Source organism: Neoarius graeffei, chromosome 28, assembly GCF_027579695.1.
Source record: "Neoarius graeffei isolate fNeoGra1 chromosome 28, fNeoGra1.pri, whole genome shotgun sequence".
In the NCBI taxonomy this organism is placed as follows: domain Eukaryota; kingdom Metazoa; phylum Chordata; class Actinopteri; order Siluriformes; family Ariidae; genus Neoarius; species Neoarius graeffei.
In genome coordinates, this window is record NC_083596.1 from 19,197,755 (window position 1) to 19,221,224 (window position 23,470).

Sequence of the window (23,470 nt, forward strand, 5' to 3'; positions counted from 1 at the left end):
TGGAGAGATTACATCTCTCGGCTGGCCTGGGAACGCCTCGGTATTCCCCCGGAAGAGCTGGTGGAGGTGGCCAGGGAGAGGGAAGTCTGGGCTGCTTTGTTTAGGCTGCTACCCCTGTGACCCGGATCCGGATAAGCAGTAGAAGATGGATGGATGGATGGAGGTCACTGGTTCGAATCCCTGGGCCAGCAGGAATGGCTGGAGTGCCCTTGAGCAAGGCACCTAACCCCCAACTGCTCCCCAGGCTGCTAAATGTAATCGAAAAGTCGAAAGTCCTTCCTGAGCCATATGGTGCACAGGGCCTCCATTTCTGTAGCCCTCGGCTTCTCACATAGCTAGGGTTACAGTGGGGGGGGCAGTCCTCTGGTAACCACAAGAGTTTGACTCCCTGCAGCGTGCTTTGCCAGATAGCAGTAGGTACCATTTTTTATGATGGTCTTTGGTATGACCCGATCGAGAGGCGGACACGCTAATCACTAGGCCAACTCGCGGTAAATGTAATGTAATGATGTAATTCATTCGGTCTTCATTTCCTCAAAAATGAAGACTGAATGAATAATAAATAAATAAACAAGGTCCATATCATCTAACGAATTCACTTTTGCTAACGTTCGCAATGCTTGCATTTGTCTCATAAAGTAGCTAGCGAACGCAGCTCTGACCCAGGACAAGACGATCCACTGCTCTGCTGTTTGCTGATGTATGTAGTGGAGTGTTTTAGTGCAGTCGATTATCAGTATAAGCGAAAACGAATTTTCTCATGGGAGCACAGACAGAATAACACGAACACAATGGCAGCAATTATACAACGTCACATAGAACAGTAGGATATCTGTGGACGGATAAAGCCATAATGCATATTTCCTGATCTGCTAAGATAATGACTCGCCTCACCTTTTGTACTTTTTCATTCATGACTCATATTTGAATTCAAAGCATGTAACTGAACAACTGTTTTGGCAACTGCTTTGTAAGGTGCATCGATTTGCTTGAGGGAATCTGGCATTGGCTGCTGGAAAAGTGCGTTTTGTAAAATAAATAAATAAATAAATCTCACATACCTATCGCACTGTGGCCCTGCTGCTCCGGATGAGTCACAGTCACACGGCTGGCAGGCACCTGTGCGGTTTCTGAAATAGCCGCTGTGACACTGCTCACAGCTCGGTCCTGAATAGCCGTGCAAACACTTACAGCCACCGGTGAGCGGATCACAGCTGTCTGGGTCCACTGAGCCGTCTGAGCTGCAGTTACACTGAGGTCCTGAGAGAGAGAGAGAGAGAGAGAGAGAGAGAGAGAGAGAGAGAAACATAAGTTGTCCAAAGTATACACTAAACAAATTACATGCATACAAACAAAACTTTAACCTTTTTCCCTACTGTATGAAGAAAATCTTTACAAAGAAAAAACAGGAAAAAAGGATACGTGGGCCAAAATCAAAACAGTAACCATCGACATATCTATAGTAAACATACCGACTCGCCTTTCTCAGCAGTCATACTGTAGCCTCCAGGAGAATGAGAACACACAAAAAAAATTAATTTCTTATTTATTGGAAGACAGCTTTGAAAGATCTAACCAATAATTTGCATTTATTTATTTTATTTTATTTTTGCTAGCTGACTCTCTGTTCAGACATTCAACAATTGTAAAAGTTGGCAAAAGAAAAAAAAAATTATTTTGTTAAATCATTTACAGTCATGAAAATCCTGATAATGACTTCAAATTGATTAAGACCAAACCAAACAGCTCAAGTGTACTGCTGTTTCTTACCCGAGTACAGAATGAAAAGAGCACCAAAACATCACTGAACGGAGAGATTTGATATTTGATATTCAGCTAGATACACTACCGTTCAAAAGTTTGGGGTCACCCAGACAATTTTGTGTTTTCCATGAAAAGTGACACTTTTATTTACCACCATAAGTTGTAAAATGAATAGAAAATAGAGTCAAGACATTTTTCTGGCCATTTTGAGCATTTAATCGACCCCACAAATGTGATGCTCCAGAAACTCAGGTGGGGTTTACATTAGACCGTATCAGCGGATCATCAGATTAACGTTTTTAAAACGATTTGCGTGCACACAGCAACGCCAATACACGATTCGCGTGCACACAGCAACGCCAATACACGGATACGCTAATCACATGACTAATTAGACGTCACGTCACATGATCCCAGTGCATATCGGGCATGCGCAAGTCACTCACCACTTGCAAGTGGAAGGATGGCAAGCGAACACCTTCTCCAGCAGATAAACACACCTGGCTGTGATGTTCATGTTCTCACTGAGTTTAAGCGCCTGAAGGAGGTAAATAAGTTGAAATGTGTAAATAAACCTCAGTGCGGCTCAGCGCTTCCTCCTGCGCTCCAAATCACTCCGCCCTGAACAGCGAGTGCCCTCTGGAGGGTGCGCACTCCGGCCCTGCGCAGCTCACAGAGCGCGCGAGTGAAGCGCACGAGCAGTGATTCGGGACTGAGCCGCTGTGTGTGTGATCCCAACGCCAGCGAATCAGGAAGGTGGATGTCACAGTGACGTTGTCCAATGACGACGTCAGCTAGAGCTCAGCACAGCGTTTCCTCGTTCCTCAATGTTTACACAGCACCGGATCAGATACGAACTGGGTTGAATACGTGGGCCCTGGCGGATTCAAGTTGTTCCGCCTGTGGAGTCGTTTCCCGGCGTTTTAATGTGCACGGACAGTGCATCCGCGACGAAAACGAGACGGATACGGTCTAATGTAAACACCACCTCAATCTGCTCAAAGGAAGGTCAGTTTTATAGCTTCTCTAAAGAGCTCAACTGTTTTCAGCTGTGCTAACATGATTGTACAAGGGTTTTCTAATCATCCATTAGCCTTCTGAGGCAATGAGCAAACACATTGTACCATTAGAACACTGGAGTGAGAGTTGCTGGAAATGGGCCTCTATACACCTATGGAGATATTGCACCAAAAACCAGACATTTGCAGCTTGAATAGTCATTTACCACATTAGCAATGTATAGAGTGGATTTCTGATTAGTTTAAAGTGATCTTCATTGAAAAGAACAGTGCTTTTCTTTCAAAAATAAGGACATTTCAAAGTGACCCCAAACTTTTGAACGGTAGTGTATGTATTCATTTACCCTCAGTTTCTGCTTCATTTCAGTCAGGCTCAAGGGGACGTTTGACTTTGCTTCTCATTATAAAGAAAATATTTGGCCATGTTTAACTTTAGATCTACATATAAATGTTGAAGTATGACTTCTGTCCTATAGATCATCTCATCTCATTATCTGTAGCCACTTTATCCTTCTACAGGGTCGCAGGCAAGCTGGAGCCTATCCCAGCTGACTACGGGCGAAAGGCGGGGTACACCCTGGACAAGTCGCCAGGTCATCACAGGGCTGACACATAGACACAGACAACCATTCACACTCACATTCACACCTACGGTCAATTTAGAGTCACCAGTTAACCTAACCTGCATGTCTTTGGACTGTGGGGGAAACCGGAGCACCCGGAGGAAACCCACGCGGACACGGGGAGAACATGCAAACTCCATACAGAAAGGCCCTCGTCGGCCCCGGGGCTCGAACCCAGGACCTTCTTGCTGTGAGGCGACAGCGCTAACCACTACACCACCCTGCCCCCCTCCTATAGATCATTTATTTGAAAATTGTGCTTCCATCACTCTGGGTCACACCTTGTCTTTACTGATAGACCAATTTTTCCACCTCAGCCAAAGTGTAATCATCTTTTCTGCAATATTTAAGCAGCTTTCCAAATTTCAGGTTTTTTCCATTCAGGATTTTTACCTGCTTTTGAAGAATTTGCATAAAACAGCGAGATGGGAAACCTCTCTTCACTCAGAAACGAGCAGAATAGTGCATAAAATATTCAGGTTTTCCCAAATTGAACTGAGCTGTGTACCTAAAGAACATACTACAAGATTTAATTAAATTTTTTTTAAATTTATTTAGCTTTTGCCATAGAAAGATCTATATATAAATATGTACATACATCATGGCATGGAAAACCACAACAGCTTGCACCAATTACAGTGGCCCCATTGTACCGAATTTACATGTCTTTAAACTGTGGGGGAAACCGGAGCACCCGGAGGAAACCCACACGGACAACATGCAAACTCCGCACAGAAAGGCCCTCGCCAGCCACGGGGCTCGAACCCAGACCTTCTTGCTGTGAGACGACAGCGCTAACCACTACACCACCGTGCCGCCCTTTTTAATCCATCCATTATCTGTAGCCACTTATCCTGTTCTACAGGGTCGCAGGCAAGCTCGGCCTTGAATACTGACCCCGGCCCAGAGGGCCTCGGTCAGTACTTTCAAGACCTCGGTCACAGTATTTCACGATACGGACCTCCCAACTGGTAAATAACATATATGTATCTCTCTATCTTGAACCGTTTCCCAGTTATGAGCCTCTGAAAACCCATGAACTTGACCCCTCTGACATTTGACCCAACCGCTAAGAAAACTATAAGAGAGACCCCATCATGTAGCACATCAATGGAAGCAGAATTGAAAGATGAACATTGTGGATTTGGTTTGGAGTAAATACGATGAAGGAAGATATCGCAAAAAAAAAAAAAAGATTTTGACCTTTTTTGGTGACCTTGACCGGATGACCCTCAAAATGTTGGAGGTTCTATTTGAGACCAATGCCCATCTATCCTGAAAGTTTCATGAAGACTGGTCCAGCCATTTTCCTGTAATGTTGCTAACAAAAAAAAACTAGGAAACAAAGAAACCCCACCGAAAACAATACCTCACCCCCTGCTGGACTCCGTCCCGGGCGAGATAAAAAGAACTCGTGATATTCAAATCCATAAAGTTTGTGTGCAATAAAGTGGAATGACGCAGGAAGAAAAAAAAAGTATTAAACACAGTAAGTAACCCATCTAATGATGACACTAATTAGATCTCCTACCTGTGCTAATCAGAATCAGCCGGGTTAGTGAATGTTGGTAGGTTAGCACTTCCACTCTTTGAAAGAGGGAAACCCATCTCTGAATGCAAAGAAACAAATCATTTGGCACCAAACGGTCATGCAAGAAACATCTCATGATTGTTGATCAGCAGAGCAACGGCACTGAGGCCATCCTTAAAAAAAAATCCGTTTCCTGTCCACCGGGTGAGCAAAAAAATTTTCAGTCGGGAAGGGAGGGATTTTTTTTTTTAAATATATGGATGGATAAGAAATCGCAATGCTGTGTTTGCTTTTTCTTTCAGTACTTTTTTATTACAAAAGCAGACACATTTAATAAAATGACGGTTTAATCAACTGAAACTTGTACAAAAACTAAGTTAGCATTTTAAATGCTGACTGCGACATTTGCAAAACTTTTACAAAGGTACTTAAAATGCCCGACACACGGACTTTTTGTAGTTCTAAATCGACCGTTAGGCCTAGTTCGGATGAAATTACGCTATTAAAATGATCACTGAATGATTTGTTTTCTGAATCTTTACTATTGTGTTGTTCGCTAGAATACCATTTTGCGATTTCACACTTAAGCAAATGTTTGAAAACTCCGGATCTCCTTCCTTCATAGTGGCTGCCATTTTTTTATGCCGCACGGCACATGCGCAGAGTAAGGGAGAGTAAAGGCCAATTTATGCTGACAACCCAGTCCTCGCAGATGGCGTCGCAGATAGCATCTGCGTAGCCCCCCCACCTTCGCAGACGCTCTGCGCACACCTCCCAAAAATTGTGACCACCGCAGAAGCCTCGCAGACAGCGTCGCAGACAAGAGGGCTCTGATTGGTCCACTCTACATCCGCTGTACACGCACTTCCGCTTCCCTACTTTCCCGGTTTGGTTTGTTTTCACTACCGCCATTTTTAAAAACACGAGCAAAGATGGAGCAGCACGAAGAGCGGTTGATCGAGGAAGTGAGGAAGTACGTACATCTATACGACTCCAGTTCTAGTCATTATAAGTAACCGGAGGATAAACACTCCACTAACCACACCCACCAACTACTCCTAGCGATTTCGCGACTTCGCGCCCCCTTGCGTTGTGGCGGTGAATAACATCGCGCACGCCTATTACTCCCCGCTCAACGATAAATTACAACTGTCTGCGAAAAGCTATCTGCGAAAGCCTTGTCGCAAGAGCATGCAAGGGCCTAACTCATCCGCGGTCCCGACATGTGGTGTGTGCACGCGCACTCGGCGGAGGCAGTAGTGTGTCGGGGAGGGAACAGAAGCAGAGATGACGCTTATTTTGTCTCCGGTAAACCAATCTTCTCTCATTCAATTACGTGCTGGCATCAAAAGACACCGTTGGTTGTAAATGAACCCAAACTGAGTGGTTGGAGTGTATTTTCATACACAAATGAAGAAATGTTCGCTGAGTGTGTAATTGTGTAGCCCCACTGCAGACCGTTGTCGTTGTTAATTCATAGCGTGCTCAGCTGCGTGAATGTGTCATGCACCGAAAATAAGAGATTTACAAGCCAGGAACACCTCATGATGCAATACGCAAGAAAAGAAAGAAGAGTTACTGCCATTTTACTTTGTATTTGAGTAAAGTGAATAAATAAATGGTCTGTGGAAAATACATTTAATCCTGGGAACTGCGTGCACAGGAGTTTATTTTGTGTTTACTCCCCCCGGCTGGCTACTTATTTGTCATGGCTGGCTAGTATGAGCCTTAGTGGAAAGCCCTGGGAATGAGGAAATGTCAAGTTCGATTTTAGATTTACGAACCCGAAAAAAATGTCGAAAAACCGGCATTAAAAAAAAAAATTTCAACAGCACTCACCCGGCCGGTGGACCGGAAACAGAAAATTTTTTAATAATGGCCTGATTACTGACAGAGTTTTCAGCTCCTAAATGTTCCTATAAGCACCATCATGATCATTATCTGCAAGTGGAAGGAACATCATTCAACTATCAACCGACCACGCACAGGAGCTCCTCGCAAGATTTCCGAGTGGGCAGTCAGTCAGAAATAAAGAGCTAAGGACCACTCGAAAAGAGCTGGAAGCACTCGGTACAGCTGCCACAGAGAAAAGAATGAGCGATTCAGTCTCTACGGCCACGGCCTCCGATCTCTATCACACAAGAAGGGTCCATTAAAAAAGTGAAAAAATAAAACATGTTGAAGCTTGTTTGAAGTTTGCTACAGAACGTTTGGAGAAGCTTTTGGATTACCGGGAGAATGTCGTGTGCTCAGATGAGACCAAAATTTTCAATGCACCATCAGCTGTGCATATCTCATCTCATTATCTCTAGCCGCTTTATCCTGTTCTACAGGGTTGCAGGCAAGCTGGAGCCTATCCCAGCTGACTACAGGCGAAAGGCGGGGTACACCCTGGACAAGTCGCCAGGTCATCACAGGGCCGACACACAGACACAGACAACCATTCACACCTACGGTCAATTTAGAGTCACCAGTTAACCTAACCTGCATGTCTTTGGACTGTGGGGGAAACCGGAGCACCCGGAGGAAACCCACAGGGACACAGGGAGAACATGCAAACTCCACACAGAAAGGCTCTCGCCGGCCACGGGGCTCGAACCCGGACCTTCTTGCTGTGAGGCGACAGCGCTAACCACTACACCACCGTGCCGCCCGGCTGTGTATATGATTTTGTAAAAATATCATAAAGTTCAGAGCTGGAAGCGTCACGGTATGGGGTTGATTCTCTTCTCATGGTACGAGTGGAACCCAAATTATCGAAGGGAAAATAAATGGAGTCACGTACTGGAAAATTCTTGGCGAATCTGTTGCTATGTACTAGGATGATGAGGATGAGATGCGGGTGAACTTTCCAGCAGGACAACGATCCAAAACATACCGCAAAGGAGACTCTTACAGTAACTGGTTCCATGGAAAGAAAATAAAGGTGTTTGAATGGCCCAGTCAATCACCACACTTAAACCCGATCGAAAATTTGTAGAATGAACTGAAGGTCATGATTCACCATTTCGGAAAGAGCCAAACTCCCCCAGAACACTGTGCAAGATTAGTTTTTTCATACAGGAAGCATCTTGAAGCTGTAAACAGCTTTCTCCACAAATCACTTTCAGTTAGCGTGTTCAATACTTTTTTTTTTCCACTGTGCCATTCCACTTTACTGCACTGCAAAAAATGGCCTTTCAAAAATAAGAAATAAAAGATTAAAACAAAGCATATTTGCTTGAATCAGGTGAAAAAAATCTGCCAATGGAACTAGTCAAATTGGACTTGGTAAGATTTCTTAAAGTAAGATGAAAAATCTAACCTGTTTTTAGATGAAATAATTCCAAAATAAGATTGGGGAACTTATTATGCGAGATCTGATTAACTCAAAATAATCAAAATAGTTCTTATAACAAGATCGTACTTCTTACATTTAGCCATTCAAGTCATTTTTATTTATTTATTTCATTTTAAGGGTATTTCACTTAAATTCATGACAAAGTCTTAGCAGTAAAAACTGAATTTAAGAGAAATATACTAATATTAGGATTGTTAAATTCTACAACTAAGCATTGCCAGCTTAAAAGATTCTCCTTTTGTGACCTGTAATTAGTAAAATACTCTAGATATGAGACCAGAGACTATCTTGAATCAAGTTGACGACACGTGTAGCATTGCAACAAGTTTATATTTTTTTCCCATTTCAACATTCAAACATTAAAACATCTCTTAAGATTCCACTTCCCCAGGACCTCAGGCACCAAAATAAATAAATAAATAAATAAATAAAAAGTCTACGCATTTTGACTTACAGTGCTTACACAACGCCAAGGCAACAGTGCATTTTGGGGGCACTAACTATTCATGTGTACGAGGGGTTTACAAGATCAGGCACAAAAAACAAACAAACAAACAAACAAACAAAAAAACACTGAACTTAACTCACAGCATTCCAAAAAGACCTCACTAAAACGCCCTCCACTCACTCATAGCCTTTTTGAAGGCACTTGTCTGGTCTAGAGTCTGTACAGCATCTAGAAGGACCTCACTCTGAATGACTCAGTGCGTTTACATGCACATAGAGAGAATCGAATTTCTGCCGTTGCTCGACTGAAATCGAAGTTCAAACTGCCATGTATACACCTTAATTCGGCTGAAATTGAACCGAACTTGATTTCTCGGAATCGAGCTACACGACCTAGTTTATGCGATTTCTGCCGAGCTACTTTGTGCATGTAAACCCTATCGAGCTAGTTGTCGAGCTACTTCCGGAAGTGACGAGTGACGAGACCACAAGCGGGAAACACAACAGCCTCGGTCGGCATGACAACGAATCATGACAACGGCATGAATCTTTTCTTTTTGTGGCATTGTTTGCACTGTTAAAATTTAGCTCACTTCCTGTATCATCAAATACATCTGTACAGCTGTTGCATAGCTGTGAATTGTGTACATAAACAAGTCACTGTATTTGTGTGTGTGTGTGTGTGTGTGTGTGTGTGTATATATAATGTCCAACATCTGAAGAATGTCAATAAAAACAAAACTATTGAACTTTTTGTGTGTTTATTAAGACATAAGTTAAATTGTAAGCAAAAAATGGACTTTAGAAAAATATACAATTGTGCAAAATAAGTTGTCTTACAAAACAGTGGTCTGCACAGGACAGTTTGTAGCCATACAGTCTGTTAGAGCAAGCCTAACAGCTTGAGCACGGAACTTGTGAACACGGAACTGCCAGTGTTGCCAGATTGGGCGGTTTTAAGTGCATTTTGGCAGATTTGAACATGTTTTGGGCTGGAAAACGTCAGCAGTATCTGGCAACACTGCTGATAACTTTGTTTATACTCTTGAATAGCTCTTCTTCATGACGACAACCGGAAGTGTACCAACACGATGGGGCGTGTAGCGCCACCTGTGGCTCGGGTGCACAATGTACCTCACACAATAGCTCGATTTCCTTGTGTGCATGTAGGATTGGATTTCTCTGGCACCCCTGCTGGGACCTTCAGCTCGATTACCGACAGTAGCTCGATTTGGATGTGCATGTAAACGTACTGACTGAGAAAACAGTCGCAGTAAACTTAGGATCTGTAAGGTGGAGTTGAATTGTAATGAAAGATTCAAAGATTTCAGTAAAGTTCATTTATTCCCAAAACAAGCATACTTTGTTTTTTCTTGAAACAAGATGAACCGCATTTGACAAATGTCCAAAATGTACTTACTTGTTTTAAAAAAAAACTTGTTTTATTTTCAAAGGTGCTCCAAATAAGACTTGATTTTCAAGATGGACTGTCTAGAAACTAGCCTTTCTAGCTAAATGAGGTTTTGCTTGTTGGGCAATTATGTCTTATAATAAGGGTGGCTAGATGTTTTGACTTGAAAATAGACAAATAAACTTCCTAAGATTTTTTTTTTTTGCAGTGTGCACATGCCTTTTTTATGGATTGGAATATTACGATTGCTTTTTTTCTGTGTAGTTTTATTACATTAATACTGATATCTGCTCAACATTTCTTGCGAATAGCTGCACTGGAAATATGTTTAACAGAAACATTCTTGGCGTGTTGAACGTTTACTTCCCCAATGCACTTGCAGAAACACAAGGACACGTGAAACACAACGTGCCAGAAAACTTGCATCTGCTGCATTTAAAGAAACGATAGTGGTAACTCTGAACACATAAAAGTAACAGTGGGAGGATTTCTTGCCCTTTTGCTCAGTTGTCCATCTCCTGTGACTTCCTGCAGAAAGTGCAATAGTCTCATCCACATGGGGCACAGTGGCTAGACGGACAAGCAGCGGGGCACCACACCTCATCTATTTAAAAAAAAACAAAACAAAAAACCCCTCTGCGCTAATGTAGGAAAGATGTATTCTGTCAAGCAAAGAGAAGAGCTAAGAATGTCATAAAATGTTAATGACTATTCTCTGTTGGTGGGGCATTTTGTTGTTGGCCGGGGTATAGATCTCCTCAGGCATGCTGACATGGAGTGGAAAGCAGAACTGTAGACATTAAAAAACATGAAGAGTCAACATATTGTTACAAACGGTGTGCTCAGAATTCTGAACTCATGCGCTGTAATAATAAGATTAAAACATACTGGCTTATCAGTGGCCTGGTGGTGTAGTGGTTGGCACTGTCGCCTCACAACAAGAAGGTTCCGAGTTTGAGCCCAGTGGCTGACGGGGGCCTTTCTGTGTGGAGTTTGCATGTTCTCCCCGTGTCTGTGTGGGTTTCCTCCCACAGACAAAAGACATGCAGTTACGCTAATTCCTGGGTTTCACGTAACGTCACGTCCGCCTCATTAGTTATTCAAAACTTTAGCTGGTGGTCTACCGAAGCTCGGTTGACAAAGTGTTTGTCTGGAGAAGGTGCGTTGCTCGCATGAAAAATGCCTTACGCTTGCGTTGTTTTAGGTTGTTTGAATCACTCAAACCGTGAAACTGATAAGTTTCTTCCGGGTTCCCCGTGAACTAATAAAAAAGGGTGAACGAACACAGGATTTCACAAAAAGACGTAGAGAAAGGTGGCTTTTGAACCTCTCGCTGAAATCGAAGCGAGCCGAGTCGAAGCATGCTCGAGTTTGCAGTGATCACTTGGTGAAAGGTTTGTATTTCCCTCTCAGCTCTGTCCTTAGTGTTTTCCAAGTACTTTTCTTGCTGTGTGTCGTTATTTTACGGTACTTTTTTTTAGTCACGAAGCGCTAAAGTCCCCAGCTGTTTCTTTGTTTACTCCTCACAAAGTCCATATGCATGAAGATCAAGATAAAATTCTTCCCCAGCCGTACAGTTACTGTACAATGCGCCGTGATCACTTCTCCGTCTTGTTTAACTAAGGTGGTGTTTAGATTAGACCGTATCCGTCTCGTTTTCGTCGCAGATGCACTGTCCGTTCACATTAAAACGCCGGGAAATGACTCCACAGCCGGAACAACTTGAATCTGCCAGGGCCCACGTATTCAACCCAGTTCGTATCTGATCCGGTGCTGTGTAAACATTGAGATACGAGGAAACGCAGTGCTGAGCTCTAGCTGACGTCGTCATTGGACAACGTCACTGTGACATCCACCTTCCTGATTCGCTGGCGTTGCTCATGCCACGTTGGTCATGTGACGCGACTGCTGAAAAACGGCGCGGACTTCACTTCCTGCTATTGTTTCCGCCTTGTATCACCTTTTTGTTTTTCATTAAAGAGTATAAAAGTATGAATATAATGCTTTGCTTTGTCATTCTTAATGTTGTTCATGGTAAGATGCAAATACTGCCCATTGTGTAGTTATGATTGTCTTTAGGCTTGCCATTCTTCCACTTGCGCACCCTCCAGAGGGCACTCGCTGTTCAGGGCGGAGTGATTTGGAGCGCAGCCGCTGAGGAGGAAGCGCTGAGCCGCACTGACACATTTCAACTTACGTGCCGTCTAATTAGTCATGTGATTAGCGTATCCGTGTATTGGTGTTGCTGTCTGCACGCGAATCGTGTATTGGCGTTGCTGTGTGCACGCGAATCGTTTTAAAAACGTTAATTTGATGATCCGCTGATACGGTCTAATGTAAACACCACCTAAGATCCGGGTCTTTAAAGGGGTTTCTGATGATCTTTGTGAATGATTTACCTGAGAGATAAGAGCCAACACAAGTGAGAATCAAGCCAACTGTTCTTTGTTTGCACTTCAACTTGCAGCGCTTTGTTGTAAAGACGCGAACAAAAAGCTTAAAAAAAACAAACTTACACGGGCAAAAACAATACAGGATTCATTCGGCAGCGACTTGATCTCGAGGTCCTTTACCCAGCCACGTACAAAAAAGTTGTAAGCCTCCATACTCTTCCACGCTTTCATCTGTTTTGTGGATGTCTGCAACACCAGATAGTTCGAGATGTCGGGGAACTCGACTGAAGGGTAGTTTTCGAGATCGTATGACAAATCCTTCTTTCGCAGACTGTAGGGGTCGATTCCATTGCACATAGCGATCTCCTGAATAGATCTAACGCGAGCAGCGGCTTCTAGATTACGAGCGTGCTCTGATAAGTTATCGCTAGGTGTTTGCACTACGGCAGCTGTTTAGACCGCCAGCTATTTCACTTCTGGTAAAACCGCTAAGAAAAGTCACGTGACTGACAACCCAGCAACTGGCTACTCTAAATTGCCCATAGATGTGAATGTGTGTGTGAATGGTTGTTTCCCAAGCCCAGAAACGGGAGGTTTGTGGCAGGAAGGGCATCCAGTGTAAAACTACGCTTCAATTAATATGACATGTGGATCTATATGGACCACCAAGTCAAGTCAAGTTTACTTGTATAGCGCTTTTAACAATAAACATTGTCGCAAAGCAACTTTACAGAATTTGAACGACTTAAAATATGAGCTAATTTTATCCCTAATCTATCCTCAATGAGCGCGACGGTGGCAAGGAAAAACTCCCTCAGACGACATGAGGAAGAAACCTCGAGAGGAACCAGACTCAAAAGGGAACCCATCCTCATTTGGGCAACAACAGACAACATGACTATAACATTAACAGTCCTAACATAAAGTCAGGTTCGTTGATGCTATAAACCCCCCACCGACGGAAACCCGAGCGCAAAACCGTTCACGACAACCGCAGTCCCAAAGTCAGCAAGTCAACTGCAGTCCTCAGCCACAAAAGCACCACTGCAAGAGTCCAGAGCGTCCTCCAGGCGCGACCCCCAACTGTCCACATGGGGCCGCCCTCCACAGGAGCGATGCGATGAGAATCCAACCAGACACAGGGCACCAGGATGGATCAGGCAGATCCGAGGAGCGAACCTGCCTGATCCATCCTGGTGCCCTGTGACCGCGACCTGGCAACAGTGCTGGACAAGGAAGTAGTAGTTATCAGTGGACAAACTGTTCTCTCTTTGACTATTTTTTTTTTTAATTGACTAATCTAAGGGCGGCACGGTGGTGTAGTGGTTAGCGCTGTCGCCTCACAGCAAGAAGGTCTGGGTTCGAGCCCCGTGGCCGGCGAGGGCCTTTCTGTGTGGAGTTTGCATGTTCTCCCCGTGTCCGCGTGGGTTTCCTCCGGGTGCTCCGGTTTCCCCTACAGTCCAAAGACATGCAGGTTAGGTTAACTGGTGATTCTAAATTGACCGTAGGTGTGAATGTGAGTGTGAATGGTTGTCTGTGTCTATGTGTCAGCCCTGTGATGACCTGGCGACTTGTCCAGGGTGTACCCCGCCTTTCACCCGTAGTCAGCTGGGATAGGCTCCAGCTTGCCTGCGACCCTGTAGAACAGGATAAAGCGGCTAGAGATAATGAGATGAGATGAATAATCTAAGGATTATTATTGTCTGTTCTGATAACCGTTTTAAATTAGAAATTTGACAATTTCAGCTTGCCAACTTTTACGCACTTTGCCTACAAAATCCATATTTCAACACTGGAGTCTACCGGTATGAGTCTTTTTCTCCCCCCAATAAAAAGAGCAGATGGGCTCAAACAACACATTAATCTAGAATGACTGACAGTTGTGGTTTAATTCTCTAATATTAACCGACACCCTCTGGACGTCCTCCCCATCCCCTCCTATTTCACAATAATTTACTGGCTGCTACTCTCATACTCAAAAGATTTCCCAGCTTGAAAGACAGACTGATGCAGGGGAAACAGAGATTTTTTTTTCCCCAAAAAACAAACACACACACACCTATTAATGTATGTTTGACTTCGCTAACACTAGACAAGCTGGATGCACCGGTTTTCACCACCCAATTTTTTTTTATATATACAGACTGAAATAAAGGATAAATAGGCCTACAGTGACGTGACAAATCCAGATCTGCCAACCTTTATGCACTTTGTGCACGAATTCTGCCTTTTAACGTTTAACTATATGTAAAAAGAGCAGTCTTCTTTCTTTTTTTCCCCAAAAAAGGAAAATGAGCCCATCAACATGTGAAACTGGGATGATTGACAGGTGTTTGGAATTATCCGACAGTAACTGACAGCCTGGAAGCCCCGCCCCATCCTCCCACCACAGTGAAAAATACTGACAATGCACATTTACGTACTTCTTTTTTTTACTGTTTACTGAATTTTTACTCTCTATTTCTCTACCTGAAGTATAGTAGTGCAGTAAATCAGTAGCCCATACTTACCCCATTACTATAATAATAATAATAATAATAATAATTTCAACTTATATAGTGCCTTTTTCACACCCAAGGTCGCTTTACATTGACAAAAAAAAAAAGTAAGTCCGCCAACTGAGAGTCAGGATGTAATTCCAGTGGTGTAGCTGTAGGTACAGTGGTGCTTGAAAGTTTGTGAACCCTTTAGAATTTTCTATATTTCTGCATAAATATGACCTAAAACAGCATCAGATTTTCACACAAGTCCTAAAAGTAGACAAAGAGAACCCAGTTAAACAAATGAGACAAAAATATTATACTTGGTCATTTATTTATTGAGGAAAATGATCCAATATTGCATATCTGTGAGTGGCAAAAGTATGTGAACCTTTGCTTTCAGTATCTGGTGTGACCCCCTTGTGCAGCAATAACTGCAACTAAACGTTTGCGGTAACTGTTGATCAGTCCTGCACACCGGCTTGGAGGAGTTTTAGCCCATTCCTCCGTACAGAACAGCTTCAACTCTGGGATGTTGGTGGGTTTCCTCACATGAACTGCTCGCTTCAGGTCCTTCCACAACATTTCGATTGGATTAAGGTCAGGACTTTGACTTGGCCATTCCAAAACATTCACTTTATTCTTCTTTAACCATTCTTTGGTAGAATGACTTGTGTGCTTAGGGTCGTTGTCTTGCTGCATGACCCACCTGCTCTTGAGATTCAGTTCATGGACAGATGTCCTGACATTTTCCTTTAGAATTCGCTGGTATAATTCAGAATTCATTGTTCCATCAATGATGGCAAGCCGTCCTGGCCCAGATGCAGCAAAACAGGCCCAAACCATGATACTACCACCACCATGTTTCACAGATGGGATAAGGTTCTTATGCTGGAATGCAGTGTTTTCCTTTCTCCAAACATAACATTTCTCATTTAAACCAAAAAGTTCTATTTTGGTCTCATCCATCCACAAAACACTTTCCAATATCCTTCTGGCTTGTCCACGTGATCTTTAGCAAACTGCAGATGAGCAGCAATGTTCTTTTTGGAGAGCAGTGGCTTTCTCCTTGCAACCCTGCCATCCACACCATTTGTTGTTCAGTGTTCTCCTGATGGTGGACTCATGAACATTAACATTAGCCAATGTGAGAGAGGCCTTCAGTTGCTTAGAAGTTACCCTGGGGTCCTTTGTGACCTTGCCGACTATTACACGCCTTGCTCCTGGAGTGATCTTTGTTGGTCGACCACTCCTGGGGAGGGTAACAATGGTCTTGATTTTCCTCCATTTGTACACAATCTGTCTGACTGTGGATTGGTGGAGTCCAAACTCTTTAGAGATGCTTTTGTAACCTTTTCCAGCCTGATGAGCATCAACAATGCTTTTTCTGAGATCCTCAGAAATCTCCTTTGTTCATGCCATGACACACTTCCACAAACATGTGTTGTGAAGATCAGATTTTGATATATCCCTGTTCTTTAAATAAAACAGGGTGCCCACTCACACCTGATTTGTCATCCCATTGATTGAAAACACCTGACTCTAATTTCACCTTCAAATTACCTGCTAAGCCTAGAGGTTCACATACTTTTGCCACTCACAGATATGTAATATTGGATCATTTTCCTCAATAAATAAGTGACCAAGTATAATATTTTTGTCTCATTTGTTTAACTGGGTTCTCTTTATCTACTTTTAGGACTTGTGTGAAAATCTGATGATGTTTTAGGTCATATTTATGCAGAAATACAGAAAATTCTAAAGGGTTCACAAACTTTCAAGCACCACTGTATGTCTGCACAGCCACCGCGACACCACCGGGCAACATCACTCGGAGCACTGCGCCATGGATCCACAAACCGACCACAGAAGCACCGCCGCACAGACCGCTGGTATGTTCGAAACCGCCTGTACAGCCACCCGGATGCCACCGCACCAAGCACAGAAGCACCGCCGCACAGAGCGTTGGACAACCCCGATGTTAAAAAGAGCAACGAGCACTGCAGTCCATAGTGAGCAGAACAGGCATCACCCATGGCAGACCAAGGCCTGAAACCGACGCCCAAAACTGGGTCCGGAGCTACGCCACAACCGGCAGACAAAACATTCAAACAAAGAACATTCAAAGAACAAACATCAAACCATACAATCACAAAAAGAAAAACAAAGGGGAAAAAAAGAAAATAAAAAGCTCCGATGAGAAGCGGCAGCCAAAATGCGCACAGCGTACTCTCAACCAGAAACGGAAATGCAAAAATTACTAATCAGAACAATGCTAAATTAAACAGGCCTCATTAAACTATTAAAGAGGAACTGAAGGCAATTTTTTTATGATCAAAATTCTATTTATCTCATTTTATTAAATATCGGAATGCATTTTTTGATCGCTATTTTGTCGCTGCTATAACAAGTTATGAGTGTTTGAAATACGCTATGTAATATATCAGTCCATATGTCAAAGCAATGGCTGTAAACGAGATTCGTTGAGACCTGTGCGAGACTTCGTAGGACGGAAGTAAAACGTACAGCGGAAATCCAACCCTGTGTCCGAAATCGCTCACTCGTTACTCACTATATAGGGAATTACTACCGTATATAGAGAACCATACAGTGAGCTCATTGGTACAGTAAAATGAACTAGACAGGGACACTCTAACGAGTGCAAACCCCGCCTTTTCCCTATTAAAATACATTGGGCGAAAATTTCGAAGTTCTGCCATGACCTTGACCTTTGACCTCCAAAATTTAATGGTTTCCTTCCTGGGTGATTGGCAACACATGTACAAAATTTGGTCCAAATCGATCCATTGGTTCTTGAGATATCTTGCAGACACACAGACAGACAGACAGACAGACAGACAGATACACACACACACACACACAGACTGACGCAGGTGAAAATAATAACCCCTCCGACTACTGTCGGCGGGGTTAAAAAAACGCTTTCGGACACTACTCCACCGCGCTGGTATTTACGTCATCGCTGTCGCACAATTAAAATGTGCCAGATCAGTCGGCTGGTGGGTTTTCAAAATAATAAACACATGCGTGCATTTTTGTGATAAATCCATATTATACAGAGCGCATTTCCCACATCAATCAATAGAGGGATTTCACTGACGTCACCCGAAACCGGAAGTAAACAGACCCTGCGCCATTTTGGAAGACCAACAAACTCGTGATAAGGGGATAATAACGGCAGCGGTATGTGAACCCACGAGAATAAAGTGGAGTGGCAAACGACTTAAACAAACAAATCTGAGCTGTTTTATTTATGATTTATTGGCCCAACAGTAGACTTGAAAGAAACCTGTGTGAGACTTGGCAAAAAACTGTGGATATAATGGATAAGTCTGTGCATGATCTTTGAGGTAAGCAAACGCAAGAAATTCAGATTTAAAACATGCTAAATTGGCCCCAAGTTGATAACTGTATGAGGAGCAAGCCTCCCAGACTTCTACAATTTAATAATAATAATAATAATAATAATTTAGGATGGTTTGGGGCTTGCTCTCCCTCCTATTATATAAATAAAGCATAGTTGTTGTGTAGGCATATATCATAAATACATATGTATAATTTGGATAAATTAACCTAAATTATGGATACCTTAATAGTAACAAAAAGTATTAATTTTTCAACTGAAAAGATATATTATTAAAAGATAAATATCAACAAGATTACCTTGGCCATAACTATGTGTAGGTTATTCTTAATAACAGCTGTAATATCACGAACCAACCAAGCCACTAACAACATAATTGTAAGCCTGTAGCCCTTTGTAGGCTTTCAAGTCATCAGCAGTGTAGGCACTGGGTGTAAACAACAAATAGTTTACAATGTCTGGGTAGCAAACAGATGGCAGAATTGGTGTCCGGTCCTCCTTATGTTTCCATTCTCCCTTGCCGCGAGTCTTATCATATGGGTCAAACCCATCAATCACAGCCAGTTTCTCCACATACCGTGCCCTTTCTGCAGCTGGTAATGTACTCACATAACCAGAATTATCAGCCATCGTGTCACTTTACTCTCGCTCGTACTTTGTTTTATATTGTGAGTGCATGTACTTGGTCTTCCAATATGGTGCCTAACAAAACCTCGCGGCGCGGTGACGTCATGCGGTAGCCCTCTATACAAAGTACCTGCAGCTTTCAGTTCTTTTAAATCAAGGCTGAATACTTTCTTCTTCGCTGCTGCCTTTTATTAAATCAAATTTGAGGCTTTTAATTTGATTTCTTTCAGTGTGACCGCAATGCATGATGGGATATATTGCTTTGGTTAGTCACCATCGGTTGTACACTACTTTTCATGATGCATTGTGGGATACTTTGAGTGCACTTTATAGGGTGTAAATAACCCTCACTAAGGTTTCGGACAGCACTACAAAACGGCATCCTCGCTATATAGTGCCCTATATAGTGAGTAGGGAGCGATTTCGGCCGCAGGGAAAGTGACCAACGTGGTCAAAAGACGCGCGCGCCCTCTTTCGAATGCTGACGTAATCAAGCCGAATGTTTTGTTTGTTTTGATAGCGATCAGGAAAGTTTGAAAAAAGTAGGCAGTAATTGTTATTTAAAGGTCCCATGGCATGAAATTTTCACTTTCTGAGGTTTTTTAACGTTAAAATGAGTTCCTCTGACCTTCTTAAGTCACCCCAGTGGCTAGAAATTTCATAATGTGTAAACCAAACTATGCCCAACATTTGAGAATGGCGCGTCAAAACGGCGCGTTGATAAACTCTTCCCTTTACTACGTCAGCAAGGGAGATGATCCCCACGCCCCCCCTCTGGATTCCCACCCACTGTATGGATTGCCCCGCCCAGTTGTAGTGAGGAGACCATAGAGGGAGGACACAACAACATGGCATCACCTAAGCGAGCGAAACATGGAAATTGCGCTGTACATGGATATGACAACACGGAAAAGAGTCTGTTTTTACTGCCGACGGGAGAGCCCCTGAAGACGCAGTGGCTTAATTTTATTTACTCCAATAATACGCCGTCGAGTCTACCTAAGACGGTGTATGTTTGTCGGAAGCATTTTTCTGAGGAATGTTTCCACAACTTGGGACAGTACAGGGCAGGTTTTGCACATCAACTGTCACTGAAGCCTGGGTCCGTACCAAGCATCCCTGCCGCATCAGCCACAAACACCGAACAAGTAAGTGTATAACTGGTCGTTTTGCCGTGTTTTAAAATCGGTGCGTTAGCCTAGCAATGGCTACATTAGCTGTGCAGCTAACCGCTTCCTGCAGTTAGCCAGGTAATCTGCGCTACAAAACTAAAGAGCATGCAGCATGCTCTGTTAAACTGAGTTTAGTCTGGAAATTGACTGTAACTTATGAGCTTATGTTTGACTATTGCTCCGCAATGCATGTCTTCTGTTGGATAAGCGATACGTTGCTGTAGTTGCTGCTTCTATCCTCTTTGGTTATGGAGTGCGTGTTCAAGCCTAGGGTATTATACGTTCGTAAACTACCACTCCGAACACTCTCACTCTCTGTTCTCTGTGTCACGTTGAGTTTACGAAAGGAGTCCGAGGGAGAACGGGGTTTTGTCTTAGCAGCGTGGCTACAGACGCTGATAGCAGCGAGTATGTGTGTGCGCAGCTTGGTCAAGCCTCTCCCCCTCCCCCCATGGCCCGCCCCCACCCTCTACCCTTCCCCGCCTCTTGCTTCTCATTAGCAAAACGACGCACTGGGAAAAGCGCTGAAATGGGGCTTTCTCCCAGGAGGCTATATTTACATGCCGAGGGTTCATTTCGAGAAAGGCTGTGGATATAACATCCGGAAACCTCCACGAGCCTGTTTAAAGCATCAACAAACCACCATGCCATGGGACCTTTAAACTCGTTTTTGTGCAATATTTCGTTTGGAAAACAGTTTTCAAAATGGCGGCACTGACACCTGGCTGACACTTGACGTTTCGAAGTCTCGCACAAGTCTCGTGAAGATCGCGCGGGTAAGCGACGCCTGCCGTGGACCAAACGAACTAAACTCAACGTGGCTAAAAACCGAATAGGCCGATAAGTATCATATTTAATAGGGCTGTAACGATATGCGTATCGAAATCGCGATACGCAGAGCCACGATCCGTATCGCGATACAAGAAGGCAGAATCGTGGTACACCCTTTCAAACTTCTCAGCCCAAAAACAGAGGCGCTTCCAAACTTCAATTTATGAATACTTTACTTTTTATTTAAATTACATTTTAAACTTACTTAAATTACTTTTATTTTTTTATATCTATTAGTAAGTCGTTTTTTCGCCGACCTGCGACAATCTTCTGCGAGTCACGCAACGTCCACACTCGCCACTGGCAGAGCATTCATTTCTTTTAAGCGGTCGCCATTCAGGTTGCGACGCGGGGAGCGAATCTGTAAACAAGCAGCTCATTGGCTGGCTAGGTGTGCCACAAGCCAATCACAATCACTTGACCGGAAAGGCATGCAGTGTTGCCAGATTGGGCAGGTTTAGGTGCTTTTTGGCTGGTTTTGAACATATTTTGGGGTGGAAAACGTTAGCAATATCTGGCAACACTGAAGGCATGTCTGCTTGGGCGGAAGCCTTCTGCGGCAGTTACATTTTGACACGCGAGCAATGTTTCACCATAAAAATTCCGTAATTTCCATCTGTTTTCCGCGATCACAGAAAATCATTGGCCCTATGAGAGAGAGACCGTGAGAGAGCCACCCCCCCAAAAAAAATCTTAACGGATTTACACGATTTGGAAAAATGACTTTTTCAGAACCGAAAAAAACAGAGCTTCCGGCTCAACAGTATTATTTTGAGAAATAAAACAATCTTTGGATATACATTTGTTCATTTTTGCATACATATTACTCATTCTCTGCAGTGGTCTGAATTATCTGTTATTAAATAGCTAATGTAAGTAAGTAAATGTTAATAAGTCAAATTTACTATTTTAAAAAAACATTTTAAAAAAAATCGTGGGCGTATCGAATCGTGGGTCAAAAATCGCGATACGAATCGAATCGTGAGTTGGGTGTATCGTTACAGCCCTAATATTTAATTGCAATTGGTTGCCAATACGAGTCACGATATAAGGTCAGTAAAACCGAAAACGTAATTGAATAACACGTTAATTAAGAAATAAAGCAAGTTTAAAAATGACTTCAGTTCTCCTTTAATAGCTTATTCTGCTGGCTAATAGAAGAACCGTTCGCTACACTCTGACAAGGACTTTCACAAGTCTCCTCAGTTTTTGGAGCAGGAAATGAATACTTTCTGGGTGTATTGAACTATTTCAGCCTAGCATGTATCCAGCTTGTAGTTCAACAAACACGTAACACGCTGATTTATCAATAACACATTATGCCCCGTGTTTTATAATGCCACTGTGGGAGGTCTTAAACTGGCTGTAGAGTAGTAATTAAAAAAAATTGATTTGCTCAGCAGCATTTTTGCTGGAGTCACAAAATGTAAGCCAGCATATTTAATCATCACGACTGAAACATTCTGTGTGATTAATCACAATGCTCATACACTAACAATGGACTGTATAGTGTAGGGCTGTAACAGAATATGAAAATACTTTGCAGCATGAACAGATGAGGCCTTCGAACCAGATAAAAGCTTGCCAGGTTCACAGGGTTGAGATTAGAGTTGTGCATTGGGACTGGGATCCTGCAGGATAAAAAAGCCATGCAAGCACGAAGCTCTTCCTTTCATGAAGCAGTCAGATTCACAAAGCAGATATGCGTAGATAGTGCCACTGTGTAATACCCCTGGTATAACAAAGTACTGCCGTGACTGGTGACTTTGTTCTCTTTCGTGTTCCTCTCAGATCCAGTTCGCTTTACACTACGTTAGCAGTGAACTGTAGGGTTATGAGGGGGGAAAAAATGCTGCAGCACGTTCCTTTTTCCCCTAAAGATGAGGCAGGTGGTACCGTATCTCCTGGAGGAGACTATCGTGGGCAGTCAACATAGGCTAAGAAGTGAGAGAGAGTGAGATAGGGACTCCGTACACACATACTGAAAGAAAGCCACTGGCAGGCAGAACTGTGTTGGAATGGTTTTCGGAAACTGCCTACGCCGGATTGTTGTGCTTGGCTGGGAGGTCAGAAAGTAAAACACGCGAGTGAAACAGCCCTCCAGAGACGAGGGCCTGCTGCTGATTTTGCCGCATAATTCATCATTATAAAACTGTGAAGGCCTGCGAGCATGGTTTTATTGTGCAACACACAAATCAAGCAGCACGCACAGAGGCTGACATTTCTGTCCTGTGACGCTCTTTTACAGTAAGCCGCCACTGAAGTAATTTATACTATACATGCTCAGAATCTGTGATGGAGGGAGAGAAACGGAGAGAAGGGGTATATTTAGAAAAGAGCTCACAGCGAATACGGTTCCCACTGGAAGACTGAGGGACGGATATGTTTGTGGACTGGAGGTGACCTTGCTGAAGATAAGATTACACAATGGGAAAGCTGAGAGAGGA

The 23,470-nt window shown here is 43.2% G+C and overlaps 1 protein-coding gene across 1 annotated transcript in view; it reads right to left on the minus strand.

The window, feature by feature from the left end:
- si:dkey-220k22.1 (multiple epidermal growth factor-like domains protein 9) overlaps positions 1-23,470 on the minus strand; it is a 306,189-nt gene that overhangs the window by 225,719 nt on the left and 57,000 nt on the right. The window contains exon 2 of the mRNA XM_060912493.1: positions 1,062-1,260. Coding sequence (XP_060768476.1) covers positions 1,062-1,260 — 199 coding nt within the window. The remainder of the gene's footprint in view (positions 1-1,061; positions 1,261-23,470) is intronic.